Source organism: Schistocerca americana, chromosome X (genome assembly GCF_021461395.2).
Source record: "Schistocerca americana isolate TAMUIC-IGC-003095 chromosome X, iqSchAmer2.1, whole genome shotgun sequence".
Taxonomy (NCBI): domain Eukaryota; kingdom Metazoa; phylum Arthropoda; class Insecta; order Orthoptera; family Acrididae; genus Schistocerca; species Schistocerca americana.
In genome coordinates, this window is record NC_060130.1 from 314,840,456 (window position 1) to 314,858,767 (window position 18,312).

Sequence of the window (18,312 nt, forward strand, 5' to 3'; positions counted from 1 at the left end):
GTCGGGAATGAATGATTTCTGTGGCGGGTCGTTGAGTTAGGCTGCTCTTGATCAAGAATACATATAGTTCACCATCCTGGGCGCGGTTGCTGTGGTGTGGTGGGTAGATATACCTATTCCATTACAACCCATTACAGCTCTCACTGTGATGGTGTGTTAATTTCGCCTTTTCAGAAGCCCTGGGCGGTCCTTCTGGTTACACCTATCTGCAACAGATAGTTCTAGAAGAAACTGTAAAGGGTAAAAATTGTAGGAGGAGTCACAGATTGGACTACATCCCACAAATAATTAAGTACCTTGGGAGTAAGTGTTATTCTGCGATGAAGAGTTTGGCACAGTTAAAGGAAGTCGTGATGGGACGTATGAAAAAAGTCCCTTTACTAACAACCCCCCACCTCATTCCTTGAAAAAAATGTATTCGAGTTCAGCTGGCTCCAACACCACCCACCAGTACAACTCAATGAAATTAACAGGGTGGCCAGCCCCCTATAAAACGCTCACCTCGTGAGACAAGAGTAATTTCCGAAATATCATCAGTCGCCTTTGACCTGTCCAGATAGCCTGGGTTTGGTATTTAGGGGATTCTCCACATGCGACTATGTTTGCGAAGACAGCTGGTGATGTATAATGGAATGTACACTCCTGGAAATGGAAAAAAGAACACATTGACACCGGTGTATCAGACCCACCATACTTGCTCCGGACACTGCGAGAGGGCTGTACAAGCAATGATCACACGCACGGCACAGCGGAAACACCAGGAACCGCGGTGTTGGCCGTCGAATGGCGCTAGCTGCGCAGCATTTGTGCACCGCCGCCGTCAGTGTCAGCCAGTTTGCCGTGGCATACGGAGCTCCATCGCAGTCTTTAACACTGGTAGCATGCCGCGACAGCGTGGACGTGAACCGTATGTGCAGTTGACGGACTTTGAGCGAGGGCGTATAGTGGGCATGCGGGAGGCCGGGTGGACGTACCGCCGAATTGCTCAACACGTGGGGCGTGAGGTCTCCACAGTACATCGATGTTGTCGCCAGTGGTCGGCGGAAGGTGCACGTGCCCGTCGACCTGGGACCGGACCGCAGCGACGCACGGATGCACGCCAAGACCGTAGGATCCTACGCAGTGCCGTAGGGGACCGCACCGCCACTTCCCAGCAAATTAGGGACACTGTTGCTCCTGGGGTATCGGCGAGGACCATTCGCAACCGTCTCCATGAAGCTGGGCTACGGTCCCGCACACCGTTAGGCCGTCTTCCGCTCACGCCCCAACATCGTGCAGCCCACCTCCAATGGTGTCGCGACAGGCGTGAATGGAGGGACGAATGGAGACGTGTCGTCTTCAGCGATGAGAGTCGCTTCTGCCTTGGTGCCAATGATGGTCGTATGCGTGTTTGGCGCCGCGCAGGTGAGCGCCACAATCGGGACTGCATACGACCGAGGCACACAGGGCCAACACCCGGCATCATGGTGTGGGGAGCGATCTCCTACACTGGCCGTACACCACTGGTGATCGTCGAGGGGACACTGAATAGTGCACGGTACATCCAAACCGTCATCGAACCCATCGTTCTACCATTCCTAGACCGGCAAGGGAACTTGCTGTTCCAACAGGACAATGCACGTCCGCATGTATCCCGTGCCACCCAACGTGCTCTAGAAGGTGTAAGTCAACTACCCTGGCCAGCAAGATCTCCGGATCTGTCCCCCATTGAGCATGTTTGGGACTGGATGAAGCGTCGTCTCACGCGGTCTGCACGTCCAGCACGAACGCTGGTCCAACTGAGGCGCCAGGTGGAAATGGCATGGCAAGCCGTTCCACAGGACTACATCCAGCATGTCTACGATCGTCTCCATGGGAGAATAGCAGCCTGCATTGCTGCGAAAGGTGGATATACACTGTACTAGTGCCGACATTGTGCATGCTCTGTTGCCTGTGTCTATGTGCCTGTGGTGCTGTCAGTGTGATCATGTGATGTATCTGACCCCAGGAATGTGTCAATAAAGTTTCCCCTTCCTGGGACAATGAATTCACGGTGTTCTTATTTCAATTTCCAGGAGTGTATTTTGATGCTGTCTTCTCGGGATGTATTTCTTTTTCTCTCTCGATGAGATAAGCGCAGTTTTGAAGTTTTTTGATCAAATTCCCAACCTAACTATAAAAATAGAATTCGCAGAGCTGCATTAGCACAGTTAGCTTGCGGAAATCAGGTTAATACTGCACGAATGACAATCCTTCTTCGTCTTGAAAAATTTCGTCGTATATTTCTGAATTTGTTTGTCCTCCCCAAGAATCAGTCAGCAGCAGGCTGTTGTAAGTTTCCCACATTTTGATAAAGTAATGACAATGTTACTGTGTTTTTCCGCGTACTCTACATCTACGTGGATACTCTACAAATCACATTTAAGTGCCTGGCAGAGGGTTCATCGAACCACCCTCTCAATTCTCTATTATTCCAATCTCGTACAGGGTGCGGAAAGAACGAACACCTATATCTTTCCGTACGAACTCTGATTTCCCTTATTTTATCGTGGTGGTCGTTTCTCCCTATGTACGCCGGCGTCAGCAAAATATTTTCGCATTCAGAGGAGAATGTTGATTCCGCCGCAATGAAAAACGCCTTTGTTTTAATGATGTCCACCCCAAATGCTTCCAGTGACACTTTCTCCCCTATTTCGCGATAATACAAAACGTGCTGCTCTTCTTTGAACTTTTTCGCTATACTGCGTCAATTCTGTCTCTTAAGGATCCCACACCGCGTAGCAGTATTTTAAAAGAGGACGGACAAGTGTGGTGTAGACAGTGTCTTTAGTAGATCTGTTACATTTACTAAGTGTCCTACCAATAAAACGCGGTCTTTGGTTAGCCTTCCCTACAATTTTCTAAGTGTTCCTTCCACTTTCAATTCTTCGTAATTGTAAGTCCTGGGTATTTAGTTGAATTTACAGCCTTTACATTTGGCTGGTTTGTCGTAAAACCGAAGTTTAATGGATTTCTTTTAGTATTCATGTGGATGACGTCACACTTTTCGTTGTTTAGGGTAAAAAGCCAATTTTTCCACCATAGAGATATCTTTTCGAAATCGTTTTGCAATTTGTTTTGATCTTCTGATTACTTTACTACAAACAACCTAACAGCAAAGGGACTACGACAGTACCTTGGGGAGCGCCAGAAATCACTTCCGTTTTATTCGACGACTTTCCGTCACTTAACTACGAACAGTGAACTCTCTGACAGGAAATCACGAATCCAGTCACATAACTGAGACGATATTCCATAAGCACGCAATTTCGCTACGAGCCGCTTATGTGGTACAGTGTCAAAAGCTTTCCAGAAATCTAGAAAGAGGGAATCGATCTGAAATCCCTTGTCAATAGTACTGAACACATCATGGAATAAAGAGCTAGTTGTATTTTCTAAACTCATGTTGACTGTGTCTCAATAGACCGTTCTCTTCGAGGTAATTCATAATGCTCGAACACAACATGTGTTCCAAAATCCTGCTGCACATCGACGTTAATGATATCCGCCTGTAATTTAGTGGTTTACTCCTATTACCTTTCTGAAATGTTGGTGTGACCTGTGCAACTTTCCAGTCTTTGGGTACGACTCTTTCATCGAGCGAACGGTTATATAGGATGATTAAGTGTGGAGCTATTGTATCAGCATACTCTGAAAGGAACCTAACTGGTATACAGTCTGGACTGGAAGACTTGCTTCTGTTAATTGATTTAAGCTGCTTCACTACTCATATTTACTTCTACGTTACTCATGCCGGCAGCTGTTCTTGACTCGAAATCTGGAATACGTACTTCGTCTTCTTTGGTAACGCAATTTCGGAAGGCTGTGTTCAGTACTTCTGCTTTGGCAGCACGGTCGTCGATAACATTTCCATTGCTATTGCGCAGAGAAGACATTGTGTCTTGGCGCTAGCATACTTCACATAAGACCAAAATCTGTTCGGGTTTTCTGCCAGATTTCGAGACAGAGCTCCGTTGTGGAAATTATTAAAAGCATCTCGCACTGAAGTAAGCACTATATTTCGAACTTCTGCAAAACTTGGCCAATCTTGGAGATTTTGCGTCCGTTTAAATTTGGCATGTTTTCTTCGTTGTTTCTGCAACCGTGTTCTGACCTGTTTTGTGTACGAAGGGGGATCAGCTCCGTCGTTTATTAATTTATTTGGTATAAATATCTCAATTGCTGCCGATACTACACTCCTGGAAATGGAAAAAAGAACACATTGACATCGGTGTGTCAGACCCACCATACTTGCTCCGGACACTGCGAGAGGGCTGTACAAGCAATGATCACACGCACGGCACAGCGGACACACCAGGAACCGCGGTGTTGGCCGTCGAATGGCGCTAGCTGCGCAGCATTTGTGCACCGCCGCCGTCAGTGTCAGCCAGTTTGCCGTGGCATACGGAGCTCCATCGCAGTCTTTAACACTGGTAGCATGCCGCGACAGCGTGGACGTGAACCGTATGTGCAGTTGACGGACTTTGAGCGAGGGCGTATAGTGGGCATGCGGGAGGCCGGGTGGACGTACCGCCGAATTGCTCAACACGTGGGGCGTGAGGTCTCCACAGTACATCGATGTTGTCGCCAGTGGTCGGCGGAAGGTGCACGTGCCCGTCGACCTGGGACCGGACCGCAGCGACGCACGGATGCACGCCAAGACCGTAGGAAGCTACGCAGTGCCGTGGCATACGGAGCTCCATCGCTCCGCCACTTCCCATCAAATTAGGGACACTGTTGCTCCTGGGGTATCGGCAAGGACCATTAGCAACCGTCTCCATGAAGCTGGGCTACGGTCCCGCACACCGTTAGTCCGTCTTCCGCTCACGCCCCAACATCGTGCAGCCCGCCTCCAGTGGTGTCGCGACAGGCGTGAATGGAGGGACGAATGGAGACGTGTCGTTTTCAGCGATGAGAGTCGCTTCTGCCTTGGTGCCAATGATGGTCGTATGCGTGTTTGGCGCCGTGCAGGTGAGCGCCACAATCAGGACTGCATACGACCGAGGCACACAGGGCCAACACCCGGCATCATGGTGTGGGGAGCGATCTCCTACACTGGCCGTACACCACTGGTGATCGTCGAGGGGACACTGAATAGTGCACGGTACATCCAAACCGTCATCGAACCCATCGTTCTGCCATTCCTAGACCGGCAAGGGAACTTGCTGTTCCAACAGGACAATGCGCGTCCGCATGTATCCTGTGCCACCCAACGTGCTCTAGAAGGTGTAAGTCAACTATCCTGGCCAGCAAGATCTCCGGATCTGGCCCCCATTGAGCATGTTTGGAACTGGATGAAGCGTCGTCTCACGCGGTCTGCACGTCCAGCACGAACGCTGGTCCAACTGAGGCGCCAGGTGGAAATGGCATGGCAAGCCGTTCCGCAGGACTACATCCAGCATCTCTACGATCGTCTCCATGGGAGAATAGCAGCCTGCATTGCTGCGAAAGGTGGATATACACTGTACTAGTGCCGACATTGTGCATGCTCTGTTGCCTGTGTCTATGTGCCTGTGGTTCTGTCAGTGTGATCATGTGATGTATCTGACCCCAGGAATGTGTCAATAAAGTTTCCCCTTCCTGGGACAATGAATTCACGGTGTTCTTATTTCAATTTCCAGGAGTGTATTTCACTGAATTCAAGCCACATCTCATCTACAGCTACACTGTTAATTTGGAAGGAGTGGAGAGTGTCGCTCAGGAATGTGTCAAGGGAATTTTTTCTGTTTTTTTTTTTTGAAGAGGTGTATTTTTCGTTTATTTTTGTAGAATTTGGGGGTTACAACATTCAGTCTCGCTCCGACAACCCAGTGTTCACTAATCTCTGTATCCGTTTTGATGCTCGTTATTAGTTCAGGATTATTTGTTGCTAAGAGGTGAAGTGTGTTATCACAACCGTTTACTATTCGCGTGGGCTCATGAACTAACTGCTGGAAATAATTTTCAGAGAATGCGTTTAGCACAATTTCGGATGATGTTTGATGCGTGCCTCCGCAACTAAACATGTACTTTCGCCAACATATCGAGGGTAAATTGAAGTCACCACCAACTATAGTCGTATGAGTCGGGTAGGTGTTTGAAATCAAACTCAAGTTTTCTTTAAATCTTTCAGCAACTGTATCATCTGAATTGGAAGGTCGATAAAAGGGGTCCAATTATTATTTTATTCCGGTTGCCAAGAATGACCTCTGCCCATACTAACTCACAGGAATTATTTACTTCAGTTTCTTGGCACGCTAAAACTACTTCTAACAGCAACAAGCACGCCTCCGCTAACTGTTTTTAGTCTATCCTTTCTGAAAACCGTTTGGTTTTTCGTAAAAATTTCGGCTGAACATATCTCCGGCTTAAGCCAGCTTTCAGTGCATATAACGATTTCCGCATCAGTTCTTTCTATTAGCGCTTGGAGCTCTGGTACTTTTCCAACACATGTACGACAATTTACAACTGTTATACCAATGGCTCCTGTATCTACGTTCTTCCTGTGTTCGGCCTGCACCCTTTGTGACTGAAGTCCTTCTTGTGTTTTCCCGAGACTCTCTAACCTAAAAAACCGCCCAGCCCACGCCACACAGCCCCTGCTACCCGTGTAGCCGCCTCCTGCGTGTAATGGGTTGCTGACCTATTCAGCGGAACCCGAAACCCAACCACCCTATGGCGCAAGTCGAGGAATCTGCAGCCTACACGTTCGCAGTCTCTGATTCAGACCTTCCACTCGGCTCGGTACAGAGGTCTGCAATCGGTCCTGACGACTGTGCTGCAAATGGTAAGCTCTGCTTTCATCTCGCAAGCAAGACTGGCAGCCTTTACCACTTCTGTTAGCCGCTCGAAACCGGAGAGAATCTCTTCCGATCCAAAGCGACACACATCAGTTTACCGACGTGAGCCAGCACATGCAGTTGGCTGCACCATGTACTCTTCATGGCATCTGGAAGAACCCGTTCCACCTCTGGAATGACTCCACCCAGTATTCACACTGAGTGCAAATTGGCTTTCATCCCATTCCTGACAGCCTCGTCCCTAAAACGCGCCTAACATTGTAGCACCCAACTGCCATTAATCCCCCCCTCTGTGATTGTCCGGATCTTGCAGACTGAGAGGTTTCCTCTAAAACAGGACAGGCGACTGCATCTCGATGAGCGACAGTGTCAGCCACAGACATACGTGGACCCTGTCTGTCAGAACCTGTTTGTCAGACTAACTGGGGAGACCATACGTGCAGCCCCCTGGGGAATCGTTCGCAGCCTGCCACGCACCGAGACGACCTCCCACTCGACCACGTGTGAGGGGTCAACCTCAATGCAAACAGTAACACTGGTGAGGACCGATTGGAGGACTCTGACGTGTTGTACGTCCGTTGGATCCCCACAGCCGGCCCACATCAGTGGTACCCATCCACTGCAACTTCAAGATGCGTAACCGAAGCCGTCACAGCCTAGAGCTGAGAGCAAAGTGTCACCAACTCGGCTCCCAACCACACACAACAATCACAGTCCCTACCCATACTAAAGACCGTGGAAAACTACACTACTCAGGCAAACGGACTATCGACACGTCCTGCGCAACTCTACTGTAGACTCTGGTGAAAACGCCAGGACTGTGCCTAATAAATTAGATTAATACGCAGGGATTCAAAAACCGAACTACTGAAGTACTCAGGTGAGACTAAATAATTCGAACCTGAATAGGAACTTCTGAAATGTCACAAAATCGGTTTATTTTCCGACGCAAATGAAAACGCGAGAACAGTGGCTATTGGATATTAAATTAACACGCAGAAACTCAAGAAACTAAACTATCAAAGAACACAGATGAAATTATAGAATTCGTTCCTGGTTAGGGACCCGTAAAAGTCACAAAATCGGTTACTTCCCTGTTGCCACTTCTGTCTCGGCCGCCTGCTGCTGCTCATTCACTGGTCTGTAAGAGCACCGGGATCCTATCGTTCGCGTGCAGTTGCCGACAGCTGCTCGAAGGACAAGATGAAACAAACGGAATACGAAATCCTGTCCGCTTAAATTACAATTCGCTTTAGGAAAGTTCTTTGCAGAGTCCTCGTAGAAACTGAAAATAAAAAATAGTACTCGCATAGGGACTCGACTCCACGACCCTGAGCTTTCTGTATTGTTTCCGGTATGCCAATCACTGGCTGGAATCTACGCTAACACAAATCGCTCATGCCGCGCCCAATCCGAGCCGAAAATAAATAATTTTTCTAAACGCTTGGCCGCCTGGGGCTCCCACTTCTGTCAGTTTCATTTCTGGTCAAGCCTTGCATTTACAATAGATTTGGACGAAATCGGTGATGATGAGCAGGGGCGGTCCCCTTCCAAGTCCCAGTAACACACCTGAACGCTTTGAGTCACTCAATGAAACGAAACACAGCAAACAAAAGCTGACGCTTTCTCCCCGTTCGTAAATTAACTGTAACAAGTTCCCTTCTGCGAAGGCTGCGTCCCTTACAAGGGAACCTCCCCATCGCACCCCCCTCAGATTTAGTTATAAGTTGGCACAGTGGATAGGCCTTGGAAAACTGAACACAGATCAATCGAGAGAACAGGAAGAAGTTGTGTGGAACTATGAAAAAATAAGCAAAATATACAAACTGAGTAGTCCATGCTCAAGACAAGCAACATCAAGGATTACGTGAGCTCAGGAGCGCCGTGGTCCCGTGGTTAGCGTGAGCATCTGCGGAACGAGAGGTGCTTGGTTCAAGTTTTCCCTCGAGTGAAAAGTTTAATTTTTTTCTTTTCAGACAATTATTATCTGTCCGTCCATTCGTCCGATGCGAGGTAACTGCACCGTAGTATGGGAACGTTACACCTAAACAAACATCGAAACAAAATATATGTTTTGACAGAGCACAGGTAAAATTGTGCGACTATGAAACTGTTGCATTCATTTGTTGCAGTTTATGTGACAAACTCTTATGTTTTCATCACTTATTTGGGAGTGATTATCACATACACAAGAAAACCTAAATCGGGCAAGGTAGAAGAATCTTTATACCCATTCGCCAAGTGTACAAGTTAGGTGGGTCGACAGCATATTCCTGTCATGTGACGCACATGCCGTCACCAGTGTCGTATAGAATATATCAGACGTGCTTTCCTGTGGAGGAATCGGTTGACCTATGACCTTGCGATCAAATGTTTTCGGTTCCCATTGAAGAGGCACGTCCTTTTGTCTACTAATCGCACGGTTTTGCGATGCGGTCGCAAAACACAGACACTAAACTTATTACAGTGAACAGAGACGTCAATGAACGAACGGACAGATCATAACTTTGCGAAAACAAAGAAAGTAAACTTTTCACTCGAGGGAAGACTTGAACCAAGGACCTCTCGTTCTACAGCTGCTCACACTAACCCCAGGACCACGGCGCTCCTGTGCTCACACCATCCTTGATGTTGCCTATCTTGCGCATGGACTACTCAGTTTGTATATTTTGCTTATTTTTTTCATAGTTCCACACAACTTCTTCCTTTTTTTTCGATTGATCTGTGTTCAGTTTTTCAAGGCCTATCCACTGTGCCAACTTATAACTAAATCTGAGGGGGATGCGATGGGGAGGTTCCCTTGCTAGCATTTCCGCTGCTCCAGGCAGAACTGCTGACCTCTTCCCTTTTGGTGTTCACTTACTGCCCCTCCAATTGATTGCCGCAGTCCTGTCTCGTTATACACTCTCACGACGACAACTCTACCCTGAATTCGAATGTCAGTGCTCCTTTACGTGCTCCCCTACATCCTAGTTTTTGACTCTTTTCATTAATTGTCTCATAAGCGCAAAAACAAGCGAGCTCCCATTGGTCACTCGGCATCCTTCTACTCTGCTGCTGTTATATGACATTACAGGTGAATTTCCCAATATAGGCGTCGTGTAGAAACCACAGACCAAAAAATGATCAAATGTGTGTGAAATCTTATGGGACTTAACTGCTAAGGTCATCAGTCCCTTGGCTTACACACTACTTAACCCAAATTACCGGTATCCAAAGGACAAACACACACACACCCATGCCCGAGGGAGGACTCGAACCTCCGCCGGGACCAGCCGCATAGCCCCTAACTGCAGCGCCTTAGACCGCTTTTTTTATTTTTATTTTTTTATCTCATTTTGTTTGCTTCTGTTCGTTGCATCTGCTCGGGGCGGAAATGGTTTAGGTACAAATACCGACGTCACAGGCACAATATGAAGAGAGAGAAAGTATACGAGTGTATTAAACGTGGACTTACGTTTGTAAAACGAAATGAAAATCGAATAATCTTGGATGACTGAAACCATACAGTGGTGAAAGTGAAAATTTGAGAACTGTAGGGTCAGCATAGATCCCCTTGCAGTTGTTTGGCTAAACAAACATTTTGCACAGGCCATTCATTTGTTAGCAAATGGAAAGATAAAGGCGACCGTGCATTTGGAACTGCTGACAGGACCGTGTGGGCCGCAAGGCGCTGTCGGCGTGCGCACTATCGCTGTGCGCCGCTGCCGTGGCGCTGCCTGACGTGAAGCCGGGACCCGCCGCTGCGCTCGCGCTGGCGCTACTGTCGCGCCTTGCCATCAACGTCGCCTACAATGCCGCCACGCAGTACGCTGCCGAGCTGCTGCCTACACAGGTAGGCCAAAACTCCAATATGGAGCGTATCCACTGGTCAACACTACTGCGACTGCTAGATGCAGCGTTTCCTCGTTAACCCTATCGCTGATGTGGGCGTGTATACACGTCCTGCACCGCCATTCCTCAGGTGCTGTAGACATGTTTACGCGCGTCGCTTGGATTTTCCTACAGTGTTATATTCATTACAGAACAAATGTGCCTCTTTGCGTGCAAAAAAAGAAAGAAAGAGAGAGAGAGAGAGAGAGAGAGAACACTTTGTGTCGATATCTTGAACCGTTTGTGAAATATGACGAATGTTGTGACCATATAATTCCCGATTCGCAGAGATGGAAGGTGCTCGTTCTGTAGGACCGTCCATTCGATATCAAAATCAAGAACTCGAGAAAGAAATGAGATATCGTTCTGATCTCAATTTTTAATTAAAATTTCGATATTTTACGTATATTTCATATACAGCAATGAGTGAGCTAAGCTCAACCAAACGAAAAGTTTCCGCAGTCCGTTTTAACTTCTGCAAAGCTTTAAAATTTCGTGCAATATTTTACTTCATCTGATACAGCGCAGTAAATATGGCGTACTACAGAAACAAAATGGAGCCAAGACTGTAAGATGTACAAAAAATCAGGATTCGAACCTGCGACCGTAGCGGTCGCGCGGTTCCAGACTGAAGCGCCTAGAACCGCTCGGCCACACGGGGCGGCAGCCATTTGAACCAATATTTAGAAGTATCATATTTTTTACGGATGTATTTCTAAAATACGATTTTCATACTTCCAATTGATAGCTTAGGAAAATACATAATTTTCAAAAACAGAGTAAAGAAGACAAGAACAAGTAAATTAGCGCCATCATCTAAACAAATATCTTGAGATGTATTTTTACTTCAGCCCTCTATATATTAGATGAAGATACATTTTTCTGGAAATGAAAACGCCATAGAATACTGGATATTTGTCAGAAAACTATCCTTAGCGTTTGCCCTCGCTCATGGAACCAGTCCTTTTGGAGAAACACGCAGATGTCAATTTTTCTCAACACGCATTCCCACCAGTGTCTGTCTATGAAATTTACCCCTGTCCCATGGTTAAAAGCCTGCACATCACTCTTCATACTAAATGAAAGACTCTGTTATACTCTACAACTAGCAGCTCTCAGGTGTAGGTAAATTTAGAACTCATTTTTCAGCCTACTAAACAACAGTCTTGGTAAATGAAAACATCGTGTTTGTGGAAGACACATCATAGGAAATTGTTCATTCAGTGACAAAGTGTGAGAATGTCTGCATTTATATTAGCTTTAAGTCGACACCCATTTAATGCAATGTATTAAATATCTTACTTGAAGATTTTTCTACGTAACAGTTCGACACTTGGCAGCAAAATAATAACGTATCTGTACAACGGTAAAATTAAGTAACTGAACCATTCAAAAAAAAAAAGATGATTACAAAAGTATCAAAGTATTAAAAAAAATTTACATCACAAAGTCATTCAACTACTGAGTTAAATATACTCAAATTACATTGCACAACACAATTATTAAAGGGTTACTTTTTTTAAGCCTGTAGTAGTCTCCCATTGTGATACAGGAAGTTGAAATTTGGGTCATTTGCTTGCAGGCACGAGGAATCTAAGAGCTATCGATAGGGTTGCCTGCCATTAGGCGCTAGAGCAGCAATAAAGCGCCACACAGATCAGTGGGTGTGATTGTCTCTGTACAGATCATTTTCAAAGTGCTTAACAAATGTGTGTGGGTAACTCTGAAATCGTTGCCAAACTGGGAGGTGTGGGGGGAGTGGTCACAGAGGGATCTTTTATCCTTTGCTCTTTCATTCATGTATGTGTCAACGTTGCAGGCCTTCTTGATCATAACACAGGAGGACTCAAAAAGAATAAACACCCTTTGCTGCTTAGGATCACATCAAAGTTTGTCGAATGGTTTAAAACGGTCGCGTGTGGTTCCACCCCCTATTCCAAAGCAAAAATTGCCGTCGTGCGATGCTCCAAAGGCGCCAGATTACGTTTATGGATTTGTACAACCTCGATGTCATGCAGAAGGGTTGAATCGTCCGAGAATTGTCAGCAGTGTTGAATATTGTTGCGAATGTTGTCCTGTTGTTCATCACACTGCGTGCTGTCGTTTTTGACTCCGAAATTGGTGTGAGCGAACTCCCCTAGGGAAGGGGTGCTTTCACTGACGCACTTTATGTCACTTCCTGAGGCCTTTTCGTACCGATACTGAGTGGCGGTATGTCAGAAGCGTTTTCCTCAGCCACCCATAAGACAATCGTGTGATATCAACGCTGATAGTCGCGGTTCTGACAGCCATCGTAGAGGAGTCTAAAGAAGGAATGAATGTGGACAAGAGGGCTATGACGACCTTCCTAATGCGTGACACGTGCACGGTGACGTTGTGGAGAACTGCGATGAAATTGGTGCCAGTGTGATATCATTAGCTCACTTTGCACGCCACACGAACTTCTGAGGTCTGACCTGTTTTTCGTATGTGTCACCATACTGTTTGAAACATAAGAAATAAAACAGAGAAACATTTGATGCGCAGCTGAATAATTATCATATCATACGTAACAGCTGAGATGCTCATAAGCTAGTGATGTAGGGAAACCACTGAGAGAAATTCCACCAGACAAATATCACCTAGAACTCTTTTAAAGTGTCTACCTCCGTGGCTGAGTGGTGAGCGTGGCTGACTGACATGCAGAGGAATCGGGTTTGGTTTATAGTATCGCCAGGGATTTTTCCATGGTGGGGAGATTGGTACAGGGTGCACTCAGCCTCACGACACCAACTGAGGAGCTACTTCACTGAGTACACATCACGAAAATTGACAACGGCTGGGAGAGCCGTGTACTGAACCTATGCACCTCCAGACTGCATCCAGTTGCGCCATTGGTAGATGACGACACGCCGGTCGGTCGGTAGCAATTGGTCTGAAAAGGTCTGTGAACAGAGTTTACGTTTTCGTTACTCTTTAAAACTCCAGGATTCTAAGTTAACCATCAAACTTGCATCAAATGATTCTCTAATGTAGTCTGTTTACTTCCTTAAGACAGACCACCCCACGAAACACTTGACCATCTTCTTTAAATTATTTTTATTTTCAAGCTATGTTCACAAGCATGAAATATAATTTATTTGCATACCGATAGCTATTCAACTATAGTTCCGAGCATACAGATCAAGAGAAAGCTGGAAACTTTCAATTTATGCTATGATTTAATATTTTTTGACACTCCATTTACATAACTAGCAGCAGCTGTTCGGGAAATATTTCGGTTTAATCTCATATAACTAAAAGAGTTTATCTTAGCTATCCTAATTATTTTAGTGCTATTGAAAGCTTTTTTGCAACATTAGACAAAAATTGAACCTCCAAATAACTAATTAGGACTTACTTATTTATCCTGATCAATGTCAAGCAATTAAACCCTTTTCTGCTAAACTAGACCTCAAGCTGATCAATCTGATACCTCATTTCTCCCGTCCACACTGTTTGTATTGTTAAGAAAATTGTGTTTTCCCTAAAATCACAAATTAAGGATACCCTGATTATTTTCAAGAGCCTAAATATTTCTTTGCAAAACTAGATCTCTCGCTGATCAATTTGGTACCCCAATTTTCCATTTACCACTCCTTGTTTGCCTATGAAAAATAGGACAGGAATCTATTGTGTAATTACTGGTGAGTCTTTCACCGCGATATGTAAACAGGCGAATTAACGCACAATCTGCCAGAAAAGGAGCTGTATAATTATCAGCTAGGATGGATTCACCTGATAAACAGCCTTCCACTTCTTAGATCATGGAGGCATTCCTATTCCAGAAATACACTCGAGCAATATCTTTCACAATAGCATATTATTCGGAATTATCCTTTTAATATAGGGTACCCATACTTCTACGTGAAAGCTTGGGCATCTGCACTCATTGTATGATTTTAACAACGATTAAAAGAACAGGGTAATAAGTGAACAGAATTAAAAATCTAAAATGAGCAGTGTCAGAATGTAAACATCTTACCTTTTATTTTCTCTTCAACTGTTTATGCATTGTCTGATTAAGGGAAATCTTTCTGGAACCGAAGGCCTCTGAAACTATAATATACTACAATATTGATTACACAACATTCCATAACGAGACACAGCTAGGTAACGTCTATTTCTTACCAGTCCCTGACGATTCTAGTAGTCGTACAACGAACCTATAATGACGGATCACATCGAGAAACGTCGCTACTTTGACCCGATATGGGCCTATATGATCTGTGGTGTTACCAGCTGTCTTCTCTGCTCGAGCCATCCCGTTTTTAGAAAGACAGTCATGTTCCAAATATCATGTCCCCACCAATGTATTTACAAATAACGAAGTATAACCTTCTCTCTTACTAACAGCTTTGAATATCTTCCCATCTAATTTAGTCCAATATTCAATTATTAGCATTTAGGAGCTCCATCATCTAGGAACATATTGTAATGTTATGTTTTCAACATTAGATGTAGATTCTTTCAATATCTATGTGGAGACGGAAGACTTCATACATAATATTTTAATTCGCAGAATTGTTTGAACTGGAAGCCTCGCCCTAAATATCAAGCATATGGCATTATGGGTGGGTTGATCCAGTCTCGGGGTTACACCCTGTTGGAACAGATTTCTCTTTGCATGATGAGCCGAACAGAGTGCAAAACTGTAGCAAATTCACACCTTCTTTTGCTATAAATTAAGTCAAATTATTAACATTGTGACATTAAAAAGCAATGTCTTATTGACATGGTACTCGAAGATACAGTAAAAATTAGTAATGTTAAGATGAAATAAAAATTACTAATATTACAACTGGAGATACAGTTAAAATCAATAATGTTGTTAACTTACTGCACGACATTCAGTTCTGGTGGCAAGTATAATTAACAAATCTATCCTCCAAGCGTTATAATGTATGTGAGATATTGTGAAGCTGGTTATCTTCTAGCAATCATTCTAGCATTATCATTTGATTCGATATGTCAATTGGCACAATTATGATAAGTCTCTACACAAAACTGCAGGTGTGTGTTGTAGCTATAGATGACTACTCGTACACTGAAATGGTTTTCAAAGTCAGCCTGGCCTTGGAATTAATGTCCATATAATCAACAGCACAGTATCTTTATATTACTTTGATAGAAATATGTTAATGACAGCAGTCGTGCTTTTCTTTTCTTTTTTTAAAAATTTCCGTGTAGTTGAAGAATAAATGAAGAAGCAGAAAAGCTGATACTAATGAAATACTTCTTAGGATATTGCACTGTAGTGCACATTATAGACATCAATAACTGAAAACAAACTACGACAGGTGAAAGAGAATATTAAATGCTGGAGGGCTACAACAGAATGTGATCAAAATAACAGATCAGTACGATATGGATACTTGCAGCAAATTGTGGAGAACAAAAAACACAACAATAACTTCCGAACATATGGAAGATGGCATGTATGTCGAGTTATTCAATAGTACAAGCTACCAGACTCAAACATGTGATATCCTGCTTTGTTGAATATCAGTACTTCACAATATCATACTTTGTTAAAGCTTAAAATTATGGAAACTATCATTTTACTGCTGTGTATCTTGAACAATATATAAAACGATAGAAAGGTAGTAACAGAATGCTGTTTATTCAATACATCACCCTTACATTCCGCTACTAGTAATACGAAAATACAGCTCCTATAAGCAACACTGAATAGGAGGTTCAAACCAAACGAAAAAGAATATCTTTGGCCGCTCTCACGGCCTGCACACACCAAGCCTTTCTTTCTGTAGAGCGTCATTGTTTAACAAGTCTCCGTACCACATGTTACTCCTGAGTGACTCGCAAAAACCTGACGTACATTCTCCAGGAAAATATGTAGATATCATTCAGTGAAGATTACTTATTACTTGCGAAGAAGTTACGAAGCCATATATAGAAATTAAGTAAGTGCATGAAAAATTTGTCCTTTATTTACGTGAAATGTGCCGCACAGAAAAACTATTTCATAAAGAAAACATGGATTAAAGGATAGTCGCAAAAATATGTGTCCTTTCTTATTCACATCCTTCACTGACGGAGCCGTTCCTATTACAGATATTCACTTGAGCAATATCTTTCAAACAAGCATATTATCCACAAATGTACTACTAAAATAGTGTGCCCATACTTCTATTTCTAAGCTTTGGCATCTGCACCCATTATATGATTTCAACAGCAGTAGAAAGAAAAGAAGAATAAGTAAATAGAATAATAGGCTAAAATAATATCATAACGTAAATAAACACCATACCTTTTCTTTCCTCTTCAGCTATCTATGCAGTTAACTGATAAACAGAAATCTTTCTGGAAACGAAGGCTACTTCGACAATTAAATATTCATTACACTGGACACAGTCAGGCAACGTCTGTTTCTCACTAGTTTTTGATGAATGACCTGGGACATCTTCCTTCCGTAGTCCTAAAACGTACGTAAAAGCCAGCTCACATCCAGAAACGTTGCTACTTTAACACAGACTATACGAGCTGACTAACCACTACTACTAACTGCTTCACAACAATGTATTTTCTGTCTCAGTGTTTAACAGGGAAATTTCAGTTGGTGATAAGAGGGCACACTGTGATACGATTCATTCAGATATGTTTCTACATTGCCCCTATTGTGTAACTGGCATTAATGAGAGACACAATAAGTTGATTGTCTTATATTGGACCAGATACGACCGTTATATGAGAATAATACATTAACGGCCAAAAGAATGTTTGGACTTCAACAAGATATACACCCAACCACAGTAGTTTACATATTATTCAAAATATATTGTACACCAAGATATCCCTGGAAGTTGACGAAACATTTCAGTAAAAACAAGTAGGAGAAAATGGAAAGTCAGAGTATCATCAAATATTTTAAGGTTAACTACCCGACACACAACAAACCTTACGTCGTCTCACGACACGCGGCAAATACAATGGAACAAGAACTCGCCACACTTACAAATGTTGGTGTCGCCGCTGGCTCTTCAACAAAACCGAGAACCCCCATCCTGTAATCTGCTGCCGATGTGCCAAACGACTTACATTAACCCACTACTCACCGCCAGAGAAGATTCATCTAACAAACTATCTTTCTTTTCACTCATCGAGGCATTCTATAATTTTAACACTTGTGACAAGAACAGAAGAATAAGCAAACACAATTCTTTTTTGAGATGAGCAATATGAGAATGTAAACAAATATCTCGCCTGTCCTCCGGCTAACAGCCTGCTCTTCTCTGAATAGAAAGATACCATTCTGTTAGAATCGAGTACTCAATTATTCCCTCATGCACACTTGGAAAATGTAGTAAAATATTGATAATGTAATTTATCATCAAACTTCTTCAGTAGCTTATGTACTCGGTAGTAAGTATCTGCCTGACGCACAATATTAGCACTACAATTCAACCACACTCCGAATAAAACAGACATTAGCTTTCACGAAATAAATTGTGGATAGATGATGGTGAGAGATTAGGTCCACACCAAGACATAAAGGCAGTCATTTTTTTAAGTGTGTAGAAAACGAACTGAACAGAATAGTGGCATGAAAGGGTAATATTTAGAGGAAAGCTGAGCCGTAAACTCCTTCCCTTGACTGCTGAGG

At 43.9% G+C, this 18,312-nt stretch overlaps 1 protein-coding gene across 1 annotated transcript in view; it reads left to right on the forward strand.

Moving 5' to 3' along the window:
- Positions 1-18,312, forward strand: part of LOC124555990 (organic cation transporter protein-like) — a 349,132-nt gene that overhangs the window by 243,319 nt on the left and 87,501 nt on the right. Inside the window, exon 8 of the mRNA XM_047130035.1 lies at positions 10,450-10,632. Coding sequence (XP_046985991.1) covers positions 10,450-10,632 — 183 coding nt within the window. The remainder of the gene's footprint in view (positions 1-10,449; positions 10,633-18,312) is intronic.